The 23,753-nt window shown below is 42.0% G+C and overlaps 2 protein-coding genes across 2 annotated transcripts; one reads left to right on the top strand and one right to left on the bottom strand.

The window, feature by feature from the left end:
• Nucleotides 1-13,498: 13,498 nt before the first annotated feature.
• On the bottom strand, nucleotides 13,499-13,915 carry LOC112259241 (transmembrane protein 100). The gene has a single exon (XM_024433977.1). The coding sequence runs from the start codon at nucleotides 13,913-13,915 to the stop codon at nucleotides 13,499-13,501; it is 417 nt and encodes a 138-aa protein (XP_024289745.1).
• A 2,984-nt stretch (nucleotides 13,916-16,899) lies between these two features.
• Nucleotides 16,900-23,206, top strand: LOC112215390 (phosphatidylcholine transfer protein). Its single transcript, XM_042327700.1, has 6 exons — nucleotides 16,900-17,065; nucleotides 19,234-19,351; nucleotides 20,721-20,800; nucleotides 21,206-21,377; nucleotides 21,551-21,618; nucleotides 22,153-23,206. Exons 1-6 carry the CDS (start codon nucleotides 16,937-16,939, stop codon nucleotides 22,231-22,233), a joined length of 648 nt encoding a protein of 215 aa, XP_042183634.1. The 5' UTR covers nucleotides 16,900-16,936; the 3' UTR covers nucleotides 22,234-23,206.
• Nucleotides 23,207-23,753: the final 547 nt, after the last annotated feature.

Below are 23,753 nucleotides of genomic sequence, written 5' to 3'. Positions count from 1 at the left end.
ATTTTGGCAATGAGATGACATTGTGGGTATGGATTAATATTGGTAAGGTCTTTGCAGAATCAATAAGTTGACTTTGTGCGTTGCAATCCATATAGCTTCATTTTCAAGATTACTAAACACAAAATAGCACATTGACATTGGGTTGAAGGAAAAACTGAGGGATGTTTTTGTTGAGTTCTTTGGAAGTGATTACAGGAGAGGATATGTCAGGTTTGTCTGTATGTCCAATGCCCATGGGTGGGGACTCTCTCCTGTTTACATCTGGGCCGGCGATCTTTCCCAGCTCCAGACCTGGTGCCAGGGTGTCCAGCCGTCTCCACGGGACTGGAAGTAGACAGACGCCCTGAGAGAGCTGGGGAGAAAGGATATGTAGAGAAACCTCCCGGAGGACCTTGGGCCTTCCCATCTGTCGTCTCTGTCTGGATGGAGCCTTTCTGTGTGTAGATGTCTGAGGGCGCTAGGGGAGTTAGTCTTTTCTTTGACTTTTCTGTTAACAAAAGCCTCACTTTCTGCTAGAGCACAAAGACTTTACCTCCAAGGGAAAGAGACACAACTCTGCTCAATGTTTGTTTGTTTATTTTCCCAGCATGCCACTAATACTTGGTGGTGTCCCTCCCTCCATCAGACATATCCTGACCCCCCACCCTCACCCCTCCAAGTCCACAACAAATGAGTTCCAAGACATACACATTCAAAAGATCCCTCCTTCTCTGCAATCCAACACAATGTGATAAATTGACACTACAGGGCCCCAAGAGCTTTTCTCACCTATACTAGCTTCACGTTCAAATACTGAACAGCATAGACCTTTGCCTTGACATGTATGTATTCAAGCACTCTTGTCTTTGTTGCCATGGTGTCTCTGTGGGCAACCATGAGGGTGCGCCAAATGTAGAAAGTTGTTACAACTTAACTGACGTGAATCAAAAGGAAGCACGTTTACATTTGAGGTTTAAATGCTCTGTTTTACAGATCTGGTAATAATGATATTCAATCGGTGGACACTGGAGTACACTGTGTTCTTTCTACTACTAACAAATGTAAAATATATTTTATACAAGTTTGGAGAGTTTAGCCATGCCAGTAAAACAAAATTGCAGAAGTTTCAGGCCCAGGCTTTTTTAAATCATTTTTTAAAAACCAGAGTGCTAATTCTGCATTAGCGTATCAATTTCTTGCAAAAACCCATTAAATCAAGACCTCCTCGATGTGGCAAAGGTTTCCCTATGACATTAGTGGGATATCATCTACTCCCAGTCCCTATCCTACATGACTGTTGCTGAGATCTGTTTCTATCTAAAGAATGGAGGAGTCAACCAAGAAAACATTTGTTGCTAAAAGGTGGAACTAAACTGAAGTTTCAAAGTTTCCTTCCCCCATTAAATATACCGTTCCCCATCCGGTTCCTTTTCATAAGGGTTTAGTAAGTTTAGAAAAAAGATCAATGTACACACAGCCCCCTTTACTGGACATAAGGGAACTATTACTCACTCAGAGTTGTCCAAGCGGCATACACAGTCATGAGGTGCTGAAGCCAGCAGATGTTGTGAACGTGTCCCTGTTCTTTGTGTCTTCAGTCTCCATGAGTTACTCCAGAGATGTTCCATGAGGTAAGCAAAGAGGCAGGGTTATGCAATCAAAAGACAGCTGAGGGCAGCTCCTGTTCGGCCGCAATGTGTACGAATACCACAGGAGAGACATATTGGTCCATGGGCACCGAGAGTAGAGGGGATCTAGACTGAGGAACCAGGGGGTTGAGGATTTGTTTCGTGTTGTGTTTATTTCCTTCAGAATTGTTTTTATGAATAGTATAACTTGTTTGATCAGGAAATTAGACCTGAACGGGAAGGAATCCATGTGTGGTGTGGTAAACCTAACTTACCCACACATCTGTTATTTTGTTCATTCTATAGTAATTGTTACCACATTGCTGTATCCCGTTGGCCAGACCTTCCTGAACAAGTGAGAGAGGGTGTAGACCACCGTGCACAGGTCATCACATATTGCACTGCCGGTCTAGCCCTATCTGATAGTGTTGCCATTAGCCTGCATTCATGAAATGTTGACTAGTTGACTAGTTCCACACTTTACCTCTGTATGCACTGTGTCCTCAGACCCAAATAAGGGAGTGACCTAGCAGCTAGCCTGATATATTAGTAGTGCATTATGATGACTGATTATTTCAGAGTAAAGGGACCATTAAATTGGACCAGGGTGGAGCCGTACCTCTCGGGGGGACAGCAGCTGGCGGGCGACTGACGGACTGAGGCGCTCGCAGATCTGATAAAGGCCTAAAGGGAGCCTTTTCCTTCCTGAAAGGCGGACTGTTTGTGTTAGCCTGTCCTCCGTCTCTTCTTCTGGGTGTGGGAACCTGCTCCTCCCAGAGCTCATGGTTTCCTCTAGTCAAGGACCCCACAAAGCACGACCCGTCTGTGTACCATGTGACTTACATTTAAAGCCCAGCCTGGGAGAGGAGTGCTTTTACAGTGGTGTTAAACCGCATGGAGAGTATGTGACACTCGTAAAGACCCTTACCAAAACACCACATGAATCATTGAAATGGTTTTTAGACAGCACTAAATTACAGCTGTAGGATTTTAATTTGATCACTCTTTTGTTGCTGAGAATTTTCCTGCACAGGAGGAAATGCAAACTGTAGTGTATTCAAGGTTTTAAAAGGATTCTAAAGTTTGTCATTTCCACTTGAAAATATCAGACTTTATATGCATGATTTGCCCTAACAGAAAATGTATCAACCCCTACAAAACATTTACATTAATTATAATCCACACATTATAATGCACGTTTCCTGTTCCTTCAGAATTAATTTCCTGCTGTAGTAAACTGGCTCAAATTAAGATCCTTCATCTGTAGCCTACTTAGACATGTACTGTATGTAATATGGAGTAATAGGATTTCAATGAACTGTTTTACTCTATATGAAGCCTGTGTAATCCTTTGTAACACTCTTCTCTGGCCATATGTCTCAGAACACATTGCAACCTATAGCAATGTTCTACATACTCAGGAGGACAGAGAGCTGTCGAAGGGTTTTCTTTCTCCGTCTAATGCATTGTTGACTTGTTTTATTTGCTTTAAATCTCACTTAGCATCAAAGAGACTCTTTCGCCTTGCAGCTTCAGAGGAGCTCAGATTTATGCGTGGGTCCCATTGGCCTCAGTAATAAGTCATTGGGGCACTACAAAACAGATGCCCTGACTGTGTCCCCTCTCCATTGTCCTGCATACGTCATCAGAAATGCTGCTGTTTTCTTCCCGAGGCAGCGCTCAGAAGAACGTCCAGAGCTGATCAAAAGCATGCCGATTTACACCCCGAGACCACATTAAACTCTCCCCCACTGATTCCCACAGTAACCTATTCACACTTGTTCAAGATTAGGTGGTGCTTGGAGCTGGGGTCCCACTACTCTCAGCTGGGCCACATTCCCTTGTTGCGCTCTGTGTGACCAGGTCTGACCAAGTCCTAGGCTCCCAAGCTGGTTTATGGGGCCATAGCTTCTGGGTGTGAAAGTTACCTGACAGAGCGTGGCAAATAGGAGAGCCTCTGGGCTTTCACTTCATGTCACATAAGGGCAGAAGAAGGTAAATAAATATATATTTCTGTCTTGGTCTCCATTAATGCATTCAAGGATGAAGCATTTAGATGATTCCCTCAATATTTTTTCATTTCCCCCCAAAGATCAATACATTTATAGCATAACTGTATTAGTTTATCTGTTGAGGAATATCAAGGTGGTAACCTAACCAACAGCAGAAGTAGAAGTTTCTACTTACCATTCAAAAATATCTATGCAATGGAGTTTTTGAACGCCTATAGAGGAAAATCCAACCTTTTACAAAGTAGCTCAGCTGTTCAGATGAAAGGAAACCAAGTGCTGTGAAGAAGCTACTTCCCATGACATCATTGTGTTTGTTAAATGACCTCTGCAGCTGTGTCAGACACACCTTGTCATTTCCTCCCTGAACCATTCCAATTATTTAGTTAATTTACTTAGGGGAAAAAGACTGGCCATGCTTGCCAAGATGTTTCTTGGCACACATACAAGAATATGGTACTGGAAAGAGTGAACACCTTGCATGTATTATTGCAGTTTAACCAATTGCACTTGAGGTCTTCCAGCATGAACTCACTGTCCACAATGTTTCTTTACAGTAAACTGATATGCTAGACACAGGAGACATATTAATCATTGAGTTTTTATCCACTGTTTTGTGATTTTAAAATATATATCCTTTTGCAGCACATGTACTTTGGCATATTGTCTATTATTTGATCAATGAGGGGGTGCAGTTTTAATCTGCATTGTGTATTTTCTCAAATACTTCTGTAATGAGCATTTGCATACATGCATGCACACACTCACGTGTGTGCACACAAATACACACACACACAAATACACACACACACACTTTAATTAAGGTGGAAGTGCAAAAAATAAACACTGATTAATAGATAACTCTTCAATTACAGCTGTTTCCCAATCCCTGGTTTCAAAGGACAATTTGCAGATTACAAACAGATTTCCTGAGGCAGAGTTGGTAAACACTGTGGAAGTCGCTTTTTTCCTGTTGGTGTCAAGAGATTGACATGAAACAGCCCTGTTGGTCTTTTACACCATGACAGGAGTGATTGTTCCTCTGTTGTTCCAACAAGGGTACAAGGATTAGATTGTTTCAGGGTGAGAACTTCTTTCAAGATCAACATTGAGCCAACATATTGACCATGAATAACATATCCGTCACTGCCTTGTTCATATTACTTATCTCTCTAAGCTTTTTGCAATGCATTGTAAATCACAAGATACAACATACACCATGGTTCAACAGGAATTCGGCCAACTATCCTGTATTATGTATCACAGTGAAACCAAACTCTGACCATGTCTGTTCTCATTCCTCTTTTCAGACAAATGGATTACATGTATCTTCATGCTTGACAGAGTCAACAGTTCAGTCACGATAGGATGTCACTTTTGTGGTTTCCCTTTGTGCCGTTTTGACGTCCTTCCGTCTTTGTTGCATGATGGGAATCATTTTCACCCTTTACCAGCAGGCAGCTGGTTGAGGCTCACTATGTTTGAGAGAGGTCTTGATGAGGGAAGAGAAACAAAGGGAAAACCCTGTTAGTAGTACACTCCTTGGTTGAATTAGGAAGTCTGTGGGGAGAGAGACAGAAGGGTGGCTGGCTACAAGGAGACAAGAGGTAAAATACTACACAGCACAATCGATTAGAAGATGAATGTGCTAGTTCAACAGTTGGTTGTTGTTGGGCATTGGGGGAGCTGCAGCTGCTTCAATCGTCAAGATTGTATCAGTCAAGATGGCATTTTCTTATGGTTGAAGAGAGCCCTGTAGTCTAAATAAGAATATAGGGAAATAATACAAAACAAAAATAATTGTTTCTAGAGGCCCTGACCCACCACCCTTCCAAGGTTCTACACAATGTCCAGACTCAATAACGTCACAGTGTCTATTGATCTTGCGTTGTTTGCTGTTCAGACTTATTTTACTCTGCTGAGAGTTGTTCATGTCAAGTTGAATCAAGATTCAAAACTCAAGTTAAACTGCCAGATACAAGAGGGTGAAGAACTTTACAGTTTTAAAAAGGCTTTAAAAAGCAGTGCTTAAGTTTTTTTTTTTAAACAACAGTGGGAAATTTTGGGTTGAACTGAGATTTAATGGCGATCCAGTGCATCCTCTATCCCTCTGAGTTGTTGAGTTTGTCAGGAAGGGCTTTACCTCCAGTGTGCATGGGAATGAGGACATGCCATGGGTTAGGACCCCAGAGGCAGCGGGGCAGGCAGCACTTCAGACACCTCTTTGAGAGCTGTTGGCACAGCATGAAAGAAAAGACAGTCTTGGGCAGTGCCAGTGAAGATAACTGTTGTGAATGCCATAGTGGCTTTTCTGTTCCTTTTAAGGTAAAATGTGCTTCTTGGATAATGGATGTAGTCTGGATTTCTTCCAATAAAAAGTTATTATTATGTTTACCCTGTCACTCCCTGACCATAGAAAGCTTTTTATTCTCTATGTTGGTTAGGTCGGGGTGTGACTAGGGTGGGTAATCTAGGTGATTTATATTTCTATGTTGGCCTGGTATGGTTCCCAATCAGAGGCAGCTGTTTATCGTTGTCTCTGATTGGGGATCATATTTAGGCAGCCATTTCCCCTTTGTGTTTTGTGGGATCTTGTCTATGTAAAGTTGTCTGTGAGCACTACCTGAGCGTCATGTTTCGTTTTGCGTCTTCTTGTTTTCTTTGAGTTTCACTAACTAATCAAGAGGATGGAACCATACCACGCTGCATCTTGGTCCACTCATTATAAAGATCCTCTCCCAGCTATCACAATAATAATTTGTTTAAGAGAACTACCACCAAAATTGTGGTTAGCTATTGCCTTGAAATACTTTTTGATAAGCCATTTATTTATCTTGGAGGGTGTGCACTTAGTACCTTTCAAAAGGAGCAGGAAGAAAACATTGCTTGATGAGGCGCTTGAAATATAGATTGGAATTTTTTGAAGGGCTGAACCAATACATGGAGTTTAGCAGTGTTTCAGTGGTTGCTCTTTCAGTTATCAAAAACATGGGCCAATGTTGAAATTCAGCAGAGGCACAAGCTTAAAACTTTGAAACTCCAAGTGAGCAAATATTTCTGACAGTGAATATTTGGGAAGGCAAGCATTCTTACAAGCGACTACTGCAACAATCTAATCAAAACTCTCTCCTGATTGCCAAGGTTCCACTTTTGTTGTATCCACTGACACAACCATCAAAGAACTGCTCACGTTCAAGAAATGGGAGGGTTGTGTCTGATAAGCAGGCTAGCTGCCTATTGTTTCCTGCATCAGCTGGCCTGTGCCCATGGTCACTGAGTGTCAGGTGGGGTGAGTTTACAGAGGAAGTAGTGACATGGGCCAATCCTCCAGGGGAAAGGTGGCTGACGCACTCTCCAGCTCTTTAACCCTCCGGCCCTTGTAGAGCAACTAAACAGTCACTCCCCAGCTCTTTAACAGACCCTTGTAACAGACCCTTCTCTTTAACCCACCAGCCCTTGTAGAGCAATAAACAGTCAATCTTTAACCCACCAGCCCCGTAGAGCAATTAAACAGTCACTCCCCATCTCTTTAACCCACCAGCCCCGTAGAGCAACTAAACAGTCACTCTCCATCTCTTTAACCCACCAGCCCCGTAGAGCAACTAAACAGTCACTCTCCATCTCTTTAACCCACCAGCCCTTGTAGAGCAACTAAACAGTCACTCTCCATCTCTTTAACCCACCAGCCCTTGTAGAGCAACTAAACAGTCACTCTCCATCTCTTTAACCCACCAGCCCTGGTAGAGCAACTAAACAGTCACTCTCCATCTCTTTAACCCACCAGCCCTTGTAGAGCAACTAAACAGTCACTCTCCATCTCTTTAACCCACCAGCCCTTGTAGAGCTGGCGGCTCAGGACAGACGGGCGACTCTGGCGGCTCAGGACAGACGGGCGACTCTGGCGGCTCAGGACAGGCAGGCGCTCCTGGCGGCTCAAGGACAGGCCGGGCGGCTCTGGCGGCTCAGGACAGACGGGCGACTCTGGCGGCTCAGGACAGACGGGCGACTCTGGCGGCTCAGGACAGGCGGGCGACTCTGGCGGCTCAGGACAGGCAGGCGACTCTGGCGGCTCAGGACAGACGGGCGACTCTGGCGGCTCAGGACAGACGAGGCGACTCTGGCGGCTCAGGACAGACGGGCGACTCTGGCGGCTCAGGACAGACGGGCGACTCTGGCGGCTCCAGGACAGACGGGCGACTCTGGCAGCTCAGGAGAAGAGGAAGGCTCTGACAGCACTGGACAGGCGGGGAGCACCTGTAGGGAGAAGACGGAGAGACAGCCTGGTGCGGGGGCTGCCACCGGAGGGCTGGTGCGTGGAGGTGGCACCGGATAGATCGGACCGTGCAGGCCCAGCCTTCAACCCACCTCAGCCCCTGTAGAGCAAACTAAACAGCTACTCCCATCTCTTAACCTGCCCGATGCCCACTCAGCCCGGGCCGAGCCGAGGAGCTGGGATGTAGCGCACCGGGCCAAACGCGTACTGGGGACACCGTGCGCTCCACCGCAAACACGGTTTGACCAGTCGACGCCCCTTTAACTCGGGGAGCGCGCATCTATGCCTGCCTTCACACACTCCCTGTAGCCTCCAACATAAACTAAACAGTCCCAGGCGGGCTCCGATCTCTTCGACCGGCACCACCTGTCTATCTCCTCCCAAGCATAGTCCAGATTGGTCCAGGAGGTCAACTAACCACGCCTGCTTGGTCCTTCTGGTTTAACTCTTGGGAAGAAGGAGGAGGACCAGCCAGCGGGTTAGTGTTAATCTTATTTAATAATAGCCACAAACGGAACACTAAAATAAGTGAAACCTAAACAGTTCTGTCTGGTGCAGACACAAAGACTGGGAAATAACCACCTACAAAAACACAATGGAAAAGGTTACCTCTTGGTTTCAATCAGTAGACAGCAAGAACCATTCAGGCAAACACAGAAATAGAAATATAGAAAAACTAACATAGACAACCCACCCAACTACGCCTGACCATTAAACAAAGACAAGTCACTCTCCATCTCTTTAACCCACCAGCCCCTCTTTAACCCACCAGTAGAGCAACTAAACAGTCACTCTCCATCTCTTTAACCCACCAGCCCTGGTAGAGCAACTAAACAGTCACTCTCCATCTCTTTAACCCACCAGCCCTTGTAGAGCAACTAAACAGTCACTCTCCATCTCTTTAACCCACCAGCCCTTGTAGAGCAACTAAACAGTCACTCTCCATCTCTTTAACCCACCAGCCCTGGTAGAGCAACTAAACAATCACTCCCCAGCTTTTTAACCCACCAGCCCTTGTAGAGCAACTAAACAGTCACTCTCCATCTCTTTAACCCACCAGCCCCGTAGAGCAACTTAAAAGTCACCTCAAAATGAATTTACAATGGTTTGGGCATATCAGAAGCTCTGACCACAGAATACTTCAAATGACAGTTTCACATTGATCAGAAACCCAGTTCTAATATTCATAACAGCAACATATCTCTTGAAGTGAATATTTGTAACACTGTTTTCAAGTGAACAATCCACAATTATTAGGATATGGTTAGCTGTTTTTCCATTTGGGCTGGACTGTACAAGAACATGGGCAGTCTTATTTGTGTGCAGACACAAAATGTGAGAATGTGTCTTCCTTTACACCAACAGCCCTAACAGCCTAATGATAACAGGGTGAGCTCACAAGCAACGATGAAAAAAATATTTCAAAAACATTGACCTCATATTCCAGGTCAACCAAGGTCATTGATTGGACGTCATTTGAAATAGAAGCTGTAACAAATAAGCCCTTTGCTCCTCTGGTACCAGATATTTGGATTATTTCAAGCTGTTTATGTTTTAGTCATGCTTCTCTGTTATTTTTATCAAGTATTTGATTGGAGGTAACTGACTGAAAAGGATCCCTGTAATGTTGGCCTCATTACTTTTAATTGTGCTCATCCCATTCTGGCTTGTAACAGCTAGCCATTATGGGCTTCTTCTATTCAATTCAAATCATTTGATCCAATCTCACTTTTGTCTTATTCATAAACATAATTATCTGCTTGGCAGTCCCTGGAACAAAAAAAAGTGACGTACACCAAATTCAGAAAGAGGGTACGGTTGTGGAGAGCACCTGTTAAATCCCATATCAGGTCACCCCTTTTTTCCAACTTCACTGCTTCTTAGCCCTAGCTGCTGGTAACCTGTCATGCGGAAAAGGAACACATCTTACTACGTGATTAACAGTTGGTCTCAGAGTCAGGTGTCTGAATGACTCCATTCTCCCCCTATATGGGAGCTTCCCTATGCGTGGGGTAAGGTTCGCCCTCAAAAGTGACAAAGTGTGTTGTAGGTGCTCCTCTGACGCAAGCAAACCATTTAGTTGTAGTGTCTGGTGTCACAGGGACAGATAGCAACGCAAATGCTGCCTATAAATATACCTCCGAGTCTGTGCTATTTTAAACCAAGTCAAACAGGAGAGTTCAACTTCCTTTTACCTTTGGGAATGTATGTATTGGAAGGTAGAATGAAGTATTGATTATGTTGGCCAACTGAGCACTGTTATGTAGATTATTTGGACTTTACTATATAGTGGAAGAAACGGTGGAAGTGATTTCTCAGCTGTCAAAGTATACAGTGATGTCACCTTTGGCAGCTACATAATTTGATCCTGACAGAGGTACAAAACAACAACAAATAGTTAATACATTGTAATATTAGAAAACAATATTAAGTAGATATTAATAATGTAACTTATTTATATAATACATAAACAATATTTATTATCCTTATCACGAACACATTTCATTCACTGCAGATTAATGAAATGTAATCCTAGGCAAACCTGCCCTCAAAGCAGTTTAAACAATCAACAAAGGGCAGAACAAGTGCATGAGGTTGAATACACAATGGAACCCCAGGATAAGGAGTTGGACTTAGTGGTGTACATCAGGAGAGAACGACACACTTCCTTCAATTCACTATTGAATGTTCAAGTCACACCACTTATCTGCTTTTAGCAGTTATGCCCTACTCTTTCTTCTTTGACAAATACATTAAGTGAGAGACATTCTATTATGTCATTTCAGTCATTAAAAAAACCCAAAGCTGAAATAGACCATGTGTGGTTGTGTTAAACAGAAAGATCATTTAATTTGATATGTCAAGCTAATAGCTGATATGAGCCAGACTATCTCATGGAACACTTCGACTTCTCCCCTATATATCAGCTGTTCTCTTCAGAATACATACATAGTGAACCTTTGGATCATGAAAACGGACACAAATGAAATGTTTAAATATGGATGAGAGTTTATTAAACCTCACTATAACCTATTAACAATTGATGTACTGTTAACAGAGAAGTCATACATAAAAATGATTATATTAAAGTGGAATAAAATATGAGAACATTTCATATCGCTCAACATATGAAATACATTTACTGACATTGGCAAGTACTGTAGTGACAACAAGACTGTGGCAAGATGCTAGTAATTCCAAAGAACCGTGTCGTCATAGTTACATAGAACACCATGTTCATGGTGTGGAACAAAGTGCTTACAGAGAATAGTTAATAAAGGTTAATTCGATGTAAGTTACATTTAGTCAATAAGCATATTCCCTCATAATGCAATACTACCTATAACATAATAGGTACATCATAGGTACTATCAATAATTACTGTGTTACATCTAATTGACTTTATCTCTGAGCTCGACTTGTTTCAGAGAATATGATAATAAACATCAAACAAAAACAACACTTTTTTGTGTCCCCATAATTCCAATATATATCATTACATATTAACATGTACAGTCAGGGGGGGAATTATTTGATCCCCTGCTAATTTTGTACGTGTCCCCACTGACAAAGAAATTATCCGTCTATAATTTTAATGGTGGGTTTATTTGAACCATGAGAGACAGAATAACAACAAACAAATCCAGAAAAACGCATGTCAAAAATGTTATAAATTGATTTGCATTTTAATGAGGGAAATAAGTATTTGACCCCCTCTCAATCAGAAAGATTTCTGGCTCCCAGGTGTCTTTTATACAGGTAACGAGCTGAGATTAGGAGCACACTCTTAAAGGGAGTATATATAAAAGACACCTGTCCACAGAAGCAATCAATCAGATTCCAAACTCTCCACCATGGCCAAGACCAAAGAGCTCTCCAATGGTGTCAGGGACAAGATTGTAGACCTACACAAGGCTGGAATGGGCTACAAGACCATCGCCAAGCAGCTTGCTGAGAAGGTGACAAAAGTTGGTGCGATTATTCGCAAATGGAAGAAACAAAAGAACTGTCAATCTCCCTCGGCCTGGGGCTCCATGATCATGATAACGGTGAGGAATCTGCTGAGAACTACACGGGAGGATCTTGTCAATGATCTCAAGGCAACTGGGACCATAGTCACCAAGAAAACAATTGGAAACACACTACGCCGTGAAGGACTGAAATCCTGCAGCGCCCGCAAGGTCCCCCTGCTCAAGAAAGCACATATACATGCCCGTCTGAAGTTTGCCAATGAACATCTGAATGATTCAGAGGACAACTGGGTGAAAGTGTTGTGGTCAGATGAGACCAAAATGGAGCTCGTTGGCATCAACTCAACTCGCCGTGTTTGGAGGAGGAGGAATGCTGCCTATGACCCCAAGAACACCATCCCCACCGTCAAACATGGAGGTGGAAACATTATGCTTTGGGGGTGTTTTTCTACTAAGGGGACAGGACAACTTCACCGCATCAAAGGGACGATGGATGGGGTCATGTACCGTCAAATCTTGGGTGAGAACCTTCTTCCCTCAGCCAGGGCATTGAAAATGTATCGTCGATGGGTATTCCAGCATGACAATGACCCAAAACACATGGCTAAGGCAACAAAGGAGTGGCTCAAGAAGAAGCACATTAAGGTCCTGGAGTGGCCTAGCCAGTCTCCAGACCTTAATCCCATAGAAAATCTGTTTAGGGAGCTGAAGGTTCGAGTTTCCAAATGTTAGCCTCAAAACCGTAATGACTTGGAGAAGATCTGCAAAGAGGAGGGGGACAAAATCCCTCCTGAGATGTGTGCAAACCTGGTGGCCAACTACAAGAAACGTCTGACAACTACAAGAAATTGCCAACAAGGGTTTTGCCACCAAGTACTAAGTCATGTTTAGCAGAGGGGTCAAATACTTATTTCCCTCATTAAAATGCAAATCAATTTATAACATTTTTGACATGTGTTTTTCTGGATTTTTTTGTTGTTATTCTGTCTCTCACAGTTCAAATAAACCTACCATTAAAATTATAGACTGATCATTTCTTTGTCAGTGGGCCAACATACAAAATCAGCAGGGGATCAAATACTTTCCCCCCTCACTGTAAGTACCATATTCCCATGTCAGGTAATTTAACATAATTCTGTGTGAAATGAAAAGGAACAATCAGACTTTATGAGAGATGTTATGCCTAAAACATGGTAAATGAAGCATGATTCATTGTTCTGGATTTTCCCATGTCCCCCTCCTTTCAGACCACTATCCCTCCCAGTAAATCTAAGACACCAGATGCAACAGTAGATTAATGGGAAACATCCTCTCCATTGCTTTGTACAGTGGTAATTTGTCTTAATTTTGATACATTCAGTTTGGCTGTCTGCCCAGCTTCCCAGATGTGACCAGTCTGTTTGACAGATTAAAAACCCAACAACTTCATGAAAGCTAAGACGTTTTGACTTGCTTAGCCTAGAGATAGTCTGAGGTCAAAGCTTTGCAGGGCAACGACCCACCACATAGATGTTGGTCAGTCATGAAAACATCTGGATACAGTCTCCACTCCGCTTTCAAATTAACCACTACCTCTGTTTCCTCTCGCACCCAAACATATCACAGACTTATTTTTCTCCTGATGATCAGTCTTTCCCTTCATGCAAAGATGCTCCTCTGGTTTGCAACCAGTGCAGTTTGGCTTTCCCTCCGCCTCTCCTTCTTTTTCTCAAGTCTCATCTTCCAGCAGACCGCACTTAGCGCCAATAGCACCAGTCCAACAGATAGTAGCACCAGCCCAAAGTAGGAGATGGTGGACCCATGTGAGTTGAAGCTGTAGGCCACAGAAGTGACCACGATACCGGCAATGAGAATGACCACGCCAAACGGCACTGTGCAACGATAGCAGGAGAGTTCTGCACCACCTGTGGCCGCATTCAGTTGGATTTCAGTGATCAAAGGGATAGCTACTATAGTCACAGTCGGAGTGTGGTCATTGATGTTGGCCTTCTCCATGACAGCTCTTTCTGGGGCTGCTGGCACTGTCATGGTGTCTTTACTGGGTTCCTCTGGCATCGCAGGATCCAGCATCAAAGTTTTGCTTCTTTCCAACCACAGATGGATCCTCACTTTAACCACAGATGGGTCTTCACTTTTTATATCCTGAGGTTGTTCTGTCAGCGTGTCCCAATCTATGTGAAGAAATATATAATTTGTTATGTCATACTGAAGGGAGTTTCAAAATCCATATGTTCCTCAACATGTTGCCCAATTGTAGCCTCACTGGACATAATAAAATAGGCCTAAACAATAATTTAAGTAGCTATTATGTGCATGCACATGGCCTCAGTCGGAATTGTTGACAGCTTAAGACATGAGCCTTCATTTGGCACTTAGTAACTCCAGGCAACCTCCTTGCACAATGCTAGCCTCTGGCCCAACAAAGTCAGAAATTGGCTGAATGACGCAGAACCACTCAACCTTGCACAAGCTGTCACATTCCCTGGAGAGCTTGGGAGATGGCATTACAAACTACTCTGTGTAATCCGAGCAGCCTCAAAATCATCAGCAATTTCACAAGCAGTCATTCTTTCTCCATGTCCGCAAACTTAGAAAATATAATAAAAAATGTAATTCAAGATGCTTGTTATAAAACATTAGTCCATGTCATAACATCTTAGAAATGTATTACTCTAATAGGCCTAGTGCAAAATTGTAGACCTTTTGCAATTGATATTCTATATGGAATATATTTAACTTATAGCCTATTTATTGTAATAGGCCTAGTCCTTTATTATAGTAACCTTTGTTGATGAGGTCCCTGATAGAAAACATACATTCATTTCACATGTGAACATGTTGAAGTGTTCCAAAAACACATGTTTTCATGTGATCACATGTGATAGTATGTGAAGTTAATGTGATAACATGCGACAACAAGTAAAGCAACATGTGATAGATAACATGAAACTACATATGTGAAATTTTACAAAAACAAATTTTCACATGATTCCACAAGTACAATTTAATGTGAAATTATGTGATTTTACACATGTAAAATCATGCGGTTTTTCTGTAAGGGGTGTTATGTTTGAATTGAATTCCAATGCGTCTAGAAAGTTAGTAATGGAAAATACTGTAGCCTTAGCTGTGCCACATGCATAGTCTACCTACCATATATAAACACGTTATTTCAAGTTGTTGTAATGATTACATAAAAGGGAACATATCATGTATGAGGAAAAGTATTTGAGTTGGAGAGATCGAGTTTTACGCGTGGACCAACTTCCGATAAACACACAGTGAATATTGTGTGATGAAGAAACAAATCAGCATGTTCGATAAGTGTCTAACGAAGTGTTTAAACTTACCTTGCACGCATTTTCCATGCCCGCACCGTTTAAAATGTGTTTTTGCCCATCGATGAATAAAACATGGACTGTAATACGCTTTTGTATTCCAGTAACTCCGTATACTTTCAAAAGCCGACACAAGTGGGACTCCCCTCCGTCTTTGTGTACATTCAATTATAAACCAGATTCAATGTGTAGGTCCACCAGTTTCACTCTCCACTTCGCTCAGCCAGTCTACAGCTCGCACCGTAAACGCTGTGTTGGAATTGGACTCCCATTCATCGGATGTCCCCTGTGCGTTTCCTCCTGTGTAAGAAAACGACTGTTTGACTGCCATCTTCTTGCATTGCAAGCACGTTTGTAGAATATCGGTGGCTATGGGGGTGGGGTGAACCAAAAGCGGGCCACAGGTTTTTATTATTATCTTGGCTTCAGAGGAGGGGGGACCTTTTAACCTCTTTTGACTAAGGCAGGGCCAACATGAAGCACAGCTGTTGGGATGTCCAGACACATTTATATAGCCTAGAACTGCGCATTAGGCCTTTGAAGCAAATGTTGGCTAATATGAAGATGAGTTATAGCAGTTGACATATTACAATATTATCACATCATTACAAACAAATATACACACACACAAACATACAAACACATACAACATACAAACACACACACTTGAGCCTACAATAATATCCATGCACATATCTTCATGTTTGGTTATTTTTAATTAAAACAAGGGACTCTCTAAGATGATTGACATATGGTCTATCAAACTGGGACCATGGTTCATAGGACCTATGTGTCTGGAAATTCATGCTGTCACACACCCATGCTATGCCTGTGATCCAATGGCAGCCACCAGGTCCTGTGGATGGGATATGCCTACTGCCTGTAACACAAGTGTTCCCCAAGACAGATCTGATACATAGTAATGTGATACGGGGTGTTGTCTTGTCCTTTCCTTCCTGCAGTAAATCCCATCCCAAAAAGAGACAGCTAAGGGTTGTGGAAGAGCCATGATTTCCCATTGCCACAATGGGAAATCATGGCTCTTCCACAACCCTTAGCTGGACCATATACTGTCCGGCTGGAAAACTGATTTTAGTAATATGACATATCTCTAAACTATCCCTCACAGGCACTTATAGAGTGACATATTTTAGAGTGATTATCATTTGGGCCTACCTTCAATCAGTGGCATATGTAAATGCTGAAATCGCCTGAAGAGTGCAAAGGATGCTAAACCACAGATCCAGGGTTCTACCTCTGGAAGTTCCTAAAAGGCATTGATATATTTTATTAAAACCACCAGATGTAGCTTATCCTATATTTGAAATAGACTACAGTTTTGGGATTTCTGAATGGAATGGGAGTGGTTAACCGCAGAATAATCATCAACAAGCAACTGAGACAGGGCACCAGCAGAACACAAAGCATTACAGATTATGTTTCCTCTCTATTGTAATTGGAGATGGTCAGTGCTTCCAAATTAAAATGTTCCTTGGATGGCACTTCCATTTGGAGGTGGGATAGACAAAGGAGCATTCCAAAAACATTACAGTGCAGATAGTTATTAACCACACACACAGTTTAAATACAAAATACAATTTCAATCACAAAAATAAATAGATAGTGATTCTAAGTATATCACTGGAACGACTGACGCACTTCAGCGCACGCACGGCGTCTGAAGCGCACCACGGAGTCCTAGATCACATGATCAAATGTCAGAGCACAGTTTGAAAACATGTCGCTGCACTTTACAGATGAGGAATTTCTGGAGGCATGGAAGGAATTAGATAAACCTCAGTTGGAGGGGGGATGGGAGTTTTTCACAGAGACTATGGGTGTCAAAATCTACCGGCTGTATGACAAGGTATATTTAAATGAATGTTTTGAGACAGGAATAGAAAGTGAAAACTGCTGTGTTAGCTTATCGGCGGTTAGCGTCGTTAGCTGGCGAAGCAATAGTTTATTCATTGTGATTATGCCGATTGGCGTGATTGAATGACGCACTGGCATCGATCTGTTGGACGTGCTCGCACGTGGACTATTTTGACGTTTCATACGTTGTATTATTTTCACGTCGAAAAGGACATTTACATGAAATAGCATAGAATATTTTGTGAGTAGCCTGCGTTAGACTCGAGCAACAGGCCCACTGGCAAAATGCGGATGTCGTTATCATCAACTAAAGTGTTTTAAACGTCATATTGATGATTGAGTAGGCTAGGGGAGAGTGGGGTAAGTTGAGACATTGAGAATTAATGTAAACATTAGTTTAGAAAGCATACTGTAGCTTGTCCAAAAAAGTGGCCCTTTGGCACAACTTACCTCCGCAATTCAACACAATTACGAAAGCTTTTTTGTATTTCAGTCATTTTAAGGCTTAACACCTAAAAAAACACTTTGTACCTCATTTAAAAAAAATACATAGGCCAGGCCCTGTTGCTAACTCATATCCCAGCAATAATGCCTTGCATTATGCCTGGAAAGAAAACACTTCAATAATGCTCAACTTACCCCAAGGCAAACATTTTGACTATATTTGCCCACACAGGTACAAGGATTCCTTTTTATGCTAGGTTTAAAAGAAAAATCCAAATCAAATTATCAAATGTTATTTGTCACGTGCCGAATTCAACAGGTGTAGAGTGAAATGCTTACCTACAAGCCCTTAACCAACAATGCAGTTTTAAGAAAAAAACAAGTGTTAAGAAAGTATTTACTAAATAAATTGACGTAAACAATAAAAAAAATACTAGAAAATAGTATTAATAGTATAGAAAATAGAAAAATAACAAATAATTAAAGAGCAACAATCACAGTAACGAGGCTATATACAGGGGGTACCGGTACAAAGTCAATGTGCAGGGGCACAGGTTAGTCGAGGTAATTGAGGTAATATGTACATGTAGGTAGAGGTAAAGTGACTGTACATAGATAATAAACAGAGAGTAGCAGCAGCCTAAAATGTGGGGGGGTGAGGGGGTCAGTGCAAATAGTTCGGGTAGCCATTTGGTTAGCTGTTCGGGAGTCTTATTGTTTGGGGGTAGAAGCTGTTAAGAAGCCTTTTGGACCTAGACTTTTTGACCGCTTGCCGTGCGGTAGCAGAGAGGACAGTCTATTAATAGGGTGGCTGGGGTCTTTGGCAATTTTGAGGGCCTTCCGCTGATACCGCCTGGTATAGAGGTCCTGGATGTCAGGAAGCTTTGCCTCAGTGATGCACTGGGCCGTACGCACTACCCTCTGTAGTGCCTTGCACTCTGAGGTCGAGCAGTTGCCAGGCGGTGATGCAACCAGTCAGGATGCTCTCAATGGTGCAGCTGGAGAACTTTTTGAGGATCTGAGGACCCATGCCAATTCTTTTCAGTCTCCTGAGGGGGAGTAGGTGTTGTCATGCCCTCTTCACGACTGTCTTGGTGTGTTTGGACCATGACAGTTCGTTGGTGATGTGGACACCAAGGAACTTGAAGCTCTCAACCTGCTCTAATACAGCCCTGTCGATGAGAATGGGGGCATGCTCGGTCCTCCTTTTCCTGTAGTCCACAATCATCTCCTTTGTCTTGATCACGTTGAGGGAGAGGTTGTTATCCTGGCACCACACTGCCTGACTTCCTCCCTATAGGCTGTCTCATCGTTGTCGGCGATCAGGCCTACCACTGTTGTGTCATCGGCAAACTTAATTATGGTGTTGTAGGTTAGAGATAGTGGGATGAATGGTACCCTCAGAAATATGCCAAATATTGCATTTTGTGCTGCGTCTGTTGGGTATGGTGTGCCAAATTGTAGTCTAGAACTTTACGCATGCTCAGACAGTACCTTTTCACAGAATGCATGTTTGTTTTTTATTAAACCCCCTCCCTAACTCTATCCCCAGCTCAAGTTTCTGGAGAAATAATATCCTTTGCAAATCCAGCACATTTTTTGGTGTTGCATGTTTCTCCAACTGGCAATAATCAGAGCCCTGGGGTATGGGATTAGTTACATTGTAGATGTGGTATATATTTGGAAGAGAGAACTTCTTTCATATGCTGTTCACAGGAAACTGGACTTTATGAGTACAAAGTCTTTGGAGTGCTTGCCACCTGCACTCCAGAACTGTGTGCTGATGTCTACATGGACTTGCCCTATCGGAAACAATGGGATGGATATGTCAAAGGTAAAAAGTTACGCAAACTCTCCCTAGATCGACTTTCTACCATTCAAACCTCTTGTCGCACTCAACCCCTAATAAGGGCCATTTTATAAGACTCATAACACATTCATAAGCAACTCAATTCTGTCAGTTTGGTTGAGTATTGATGACATGGTATTGCATATTAATGCTTGTTTTATATGGTGCTTACTTATGCATGTTTTATTGTTCATATGTATAGCCCCTTTAACTCTTACGTAATTATCTAAAATATGAGCTCCACAAAATAGTTGAAACATCACCTTTCCATTATCCTTTTCCATTCACTCCTGTTTTCTATCCCAATCATAAACAAGAATCCCTTTTATCTCAGTTTTCATGAGGATCACAACAAGAGCACAGGGCCCGTTTGGCAGTTAATAACTTTTCTCATCTTTTGTTCTCTCTTGCCTCCCCAAAGTATTCAACAGGTAACATGTCTGTCCACCTGAATTTAGCCATAGACTGTAGCTATTGATGTCGTAGTTGGGTAGTTAGCACTCTGGTATAGCCATGGGCTAATGTTGTTGTATCCTTTGTGTATTAACGTGCTTAATCAAATGTTCATATAAGCCTAGACTGTGTGAACAAACAAGCAAACTTGAAGACGTTCTTTCAAGGGCTTGTATCTTGAAAATGTAGTTTTTTGTTTCGCCGACCCTCTGAGAAGTTACCAACAGGTTCCATCTTAACAAGGTAGGCCTAAATCATTGGCCATATCTTGTTTTGGGATTTCCAAATACTGTACTGTTGTCCTTTTTCAAGAAGAGACAACAGAGTTATGGATATCCTGGAAATGATAACTAACTGAAGTAACACATTTGCCTCTCCCAGAGACTTGTTGCGTGAGAGAGTGGAGTGGGCTTTTTATTGGAAACACATCCTTGGCTTCAGCTCCTGACTGCCATCAAGCTTTTTTGTTGTTGAATAAAATTGCCATTTCAATAAATTGGATATATGCTGTATTCTGAAAATGCTGTTGGTGTCTTTGTTTGCACGTGTGATTGTATCTTGATGTGCGCTGTACACTCTTAGAAAAAAGGGTTCCAAAAGGGTTCTGCGGTTGTCCCCATATGAGAACCCTTTTTGGACCCAGGTAGAACTTTTGGGGGTTCCATGTAGAACCCCCTGTGGGGGTTCTACCTGGAACCAAAAGGGTTTATTCAAAGAACCCCTGTTAGTTCTAGATAGCACCTTTTTTCCCTAAGTGCAGCCAGTGTTCCAGAAGATGTATGATTTAATCATGTAATGAATAGTATGATGACATAGTCTGATACCTATAGTATAATAGATGACTGATGTTTCATGATGTAAGCACTGCTTTATTTTGTGTGTGCCTTTTTTTTTTTTGCAGAGCTGCATGAGAAGGACTATGATGGTCATTCAGCAATCTACTGGGAGGTGAAATACCCTTTTCCTCTGTCAAACAGAGACGTATCCTTAATGAAGTAAAATGTCCAAATAAATAATACCTGTAGATAATATCAGGTAATCATGTTTCTCAGTAAAAGCAAATAGGCCTGTGCTTTTAATTTTTCTTTCCTAAATACATACTCCCTATACAATATCACATAATCCTGTTCTATGTATTCACCCACCCACAATGTCTCAATCTTGCTTTTCTCTCTCTCCCCGTTTCACATTTACAATGGGTCCGACATGGTGAAGTGAAAGCAAGTATGGTTTATAGTATTAAGAGTAACTTGAGAAATGTATTGTTCTTTAGGTGACAACACAGGACAGTATATTTTCTCAAGGAGTAACTGATCCAGTCACAGGGTGTGGACCACATTAGACCATATTATCTCTACCAGGCTTCTTTAACAGTGTAAACCTCAGTACGTGTACGTCAGGGAGCGGAGGGACGTTGACGTGGACAGCAGGAAGATCTGGGTGGTCCTGGCTAAGAGCTCCCCACAGTCCCCGTTACCAGAGAAGAGTGGGGTGCAGCGAGTGAATGACTACAAGCAAACTGTGGCCATGGAGAGTGATGGTGCCTGTGGCACTAAAGGTACTGCTCACTCTAGAGTACACCAGATCCAATCAGAACTCATCCCTGTAGTACCATTTTAAATGTCCATAGGGGAAACTGTTCAGTTTTGAACTTGAATCTGTTGTGGATCTGTCTGTGAAGTCACTTGCTTTTTATTGACAGACATTTACATTTGCATTATTTTCTTTCAGTCTTCATGAATTACTTTGATAACCCTGGTGGTAATATTCCAACCTGGCTTGTGAACTGGGCAGCCAAGGTGAGTTCAGACCTGAGTGCTAAAAACCTAATAGGGTTCTTCGGCTGTTCCCATAGCAGAACCCTTTGAAGAACCCTTTTTGATTCCCGGTAGAACCCTTTTGGTTCCAGGTAGAATCCTGTACACAGAGAGCTATACATGGAACCAAAATGTGTCCTATCTGGAATCAAAAATGGTTCTTCTATGGGGACAGCTGAAGAACCCCTTTGGAACCCTTTTTTCTAAGAGTGTAGCAGCTCATCTTTTTCTGTTGGTGGGATGGCTGACATATTCATAGTAGAGTAATAATAAAGGAGTACTATAGAATTAAGAAAATGTTTTTTTTTACTCACATTTATATCTACTTGCCAGTTATGAATGCCACAAAGCATGCCCTGTTATCTCAATTGGAAGGCTTTATTCACGCTATTAATCTCAAGCAGATGTTTTGTGTTAGGATGCCAGTTCCTCTCTGTTGTCCCATTTGGGTGTCTACTCTGCTAGTCTATCCATGACGTTCATTGACAAAGGCAGCTATTCCCCGTGTTTCAACAGAGCGGAGTGCCTGCCTTCCTTACAGACATGCAGAAGGCCTGTGGCAATTACTCAAACTACTGCCAGAAGAACAAGAAATGAACGCCCTTTGTGGGGAGTCGCATCAAAGCCACAAGGATTGCATTTTTTCAGCCCATCGTTCAATAAAGTCTACACTTAGTGTCTGAGGGCCATTGTGGGTGTTTTGGGTATGGTTGGAGACTTATTACAAAGTCAATAGGGGAAAGTGGTGTTGGTGTAATCTGCAGCTGGATGTGGTACTGACTGGGGCATGTACTGTATTTTAGTTATTAGTTGTATAAAAAAAAATATTTAAATTGAAGTTATCTGGTACTGAATTCCTACTCCTATGTAAATGTTGCATTTTGGGCATGCCCACAGTAAGGGCTTGGATGAGATCTGTAGTGATCTACCCCCTGTTTTAACGAGTACTGTTTCTTTGACTACAATGGCTTTTCCTTTTATTTTCCTGTTGTTTGTTATGGTCAAATGTATGTTGTTGTTTTTTAAATCCTACATTGTTTTATGTATGAATGTTCAGCCAATGAATGATATGCATTTTTGCACTTGTGATTAAGCACTGAAATCAAATCAACTTCCAAACCTTGATGTCTATTGGAAAAAATGCAGTGCTGTAATTCTACTGTTCATCAGCCTATTAATTTGTGAATGATTAGTTTCTCAGCAGCTCTTTTGAGGAATGATTTCTGTACTCTACAATGCAACGTTGTTGCTTAGGCAAGCAAAGCTGAATCAAAAGTAGACTAGATTTTTATTTTTTATTTCCCTAATGGACATTTTGAATGTACATTTAAAAAAAATCAGATTTTGTCCTATCATTAATAGTTGCCTGCAGTGATTTGTTGTGATACTTGAAATTGACAAAAACAGTTAATGAAATAGTTTAAGTTAATTATTCATATGTTGAATCTTCGATAGCTAGGCCTATACCTCTTTATCCTTGTGTGGTTGCAATTAGGCCTCCAATTCTATGGAGGTGATACAATGTGTATTACTATCTAATACATATCAATAAAATGACGGCTGAGATGAAGCACTGCATCATGCATTATTTGACTGCAACCTGTAGATGCTTTTCAAAACAGGACTATCACCTTCATCGAACACAATTTTTAACAAATTGTATTTTCCACCTTTTGGCGTTGACCAATGAAATTAACTGTTTCTGTGGCTCGCGCTCCCCCTTGCGGTAAAAATGATATGTTCACGCCGCGCGGCCCTGATGTTGCGTGATGAAGTTGATATACTTTTACTTGACCTTTCAAATTTGATACATTGTATCTGTTAATTCAATTCTCTCACCGGAAACACTGCTGTGTTTTGTAAAAACGAGTTATGTTGAAGATAAATTGACAGGGTATTTCTTGACATCTGAAAAAGGTAGAGTCTAGCCAACGTTTAGCAGTCTAGGCCTACTTTGCAAGTTTTATCTCAAAATTCGTCGACAGCATAAAATCCGCGAGAGGCCGGAAAAACTGAACCTCATGAACAGTGATGGTAATGAGTATGGTGAGTCCTATAGAATTTGTCTGGCTACATCGGTGGTATAGGAGCTTAGTTGTAATTATGCGATGTTATTC

The sequence above is a fragment of the Oncorhynchus tshawytscha genome, linkage group LG09 (assembly GCF_018296145.1).
Source record: "Oncorhynchus tshawytscha isolate Ot180627B linkage group LG09, Otsh_v2.0, whole genome shotgun sequence".
NCBI classification, from domain to species: Eukaryota; Metazoa; Chordata; class Actinopteri; order Salmoniformes; family Salmonidae; genus Oncorhynchus; species Oncorhynchus tshawytscha.
This window is presented reverse-complemented; position numbering and strand designations above follow the sequence as displayed.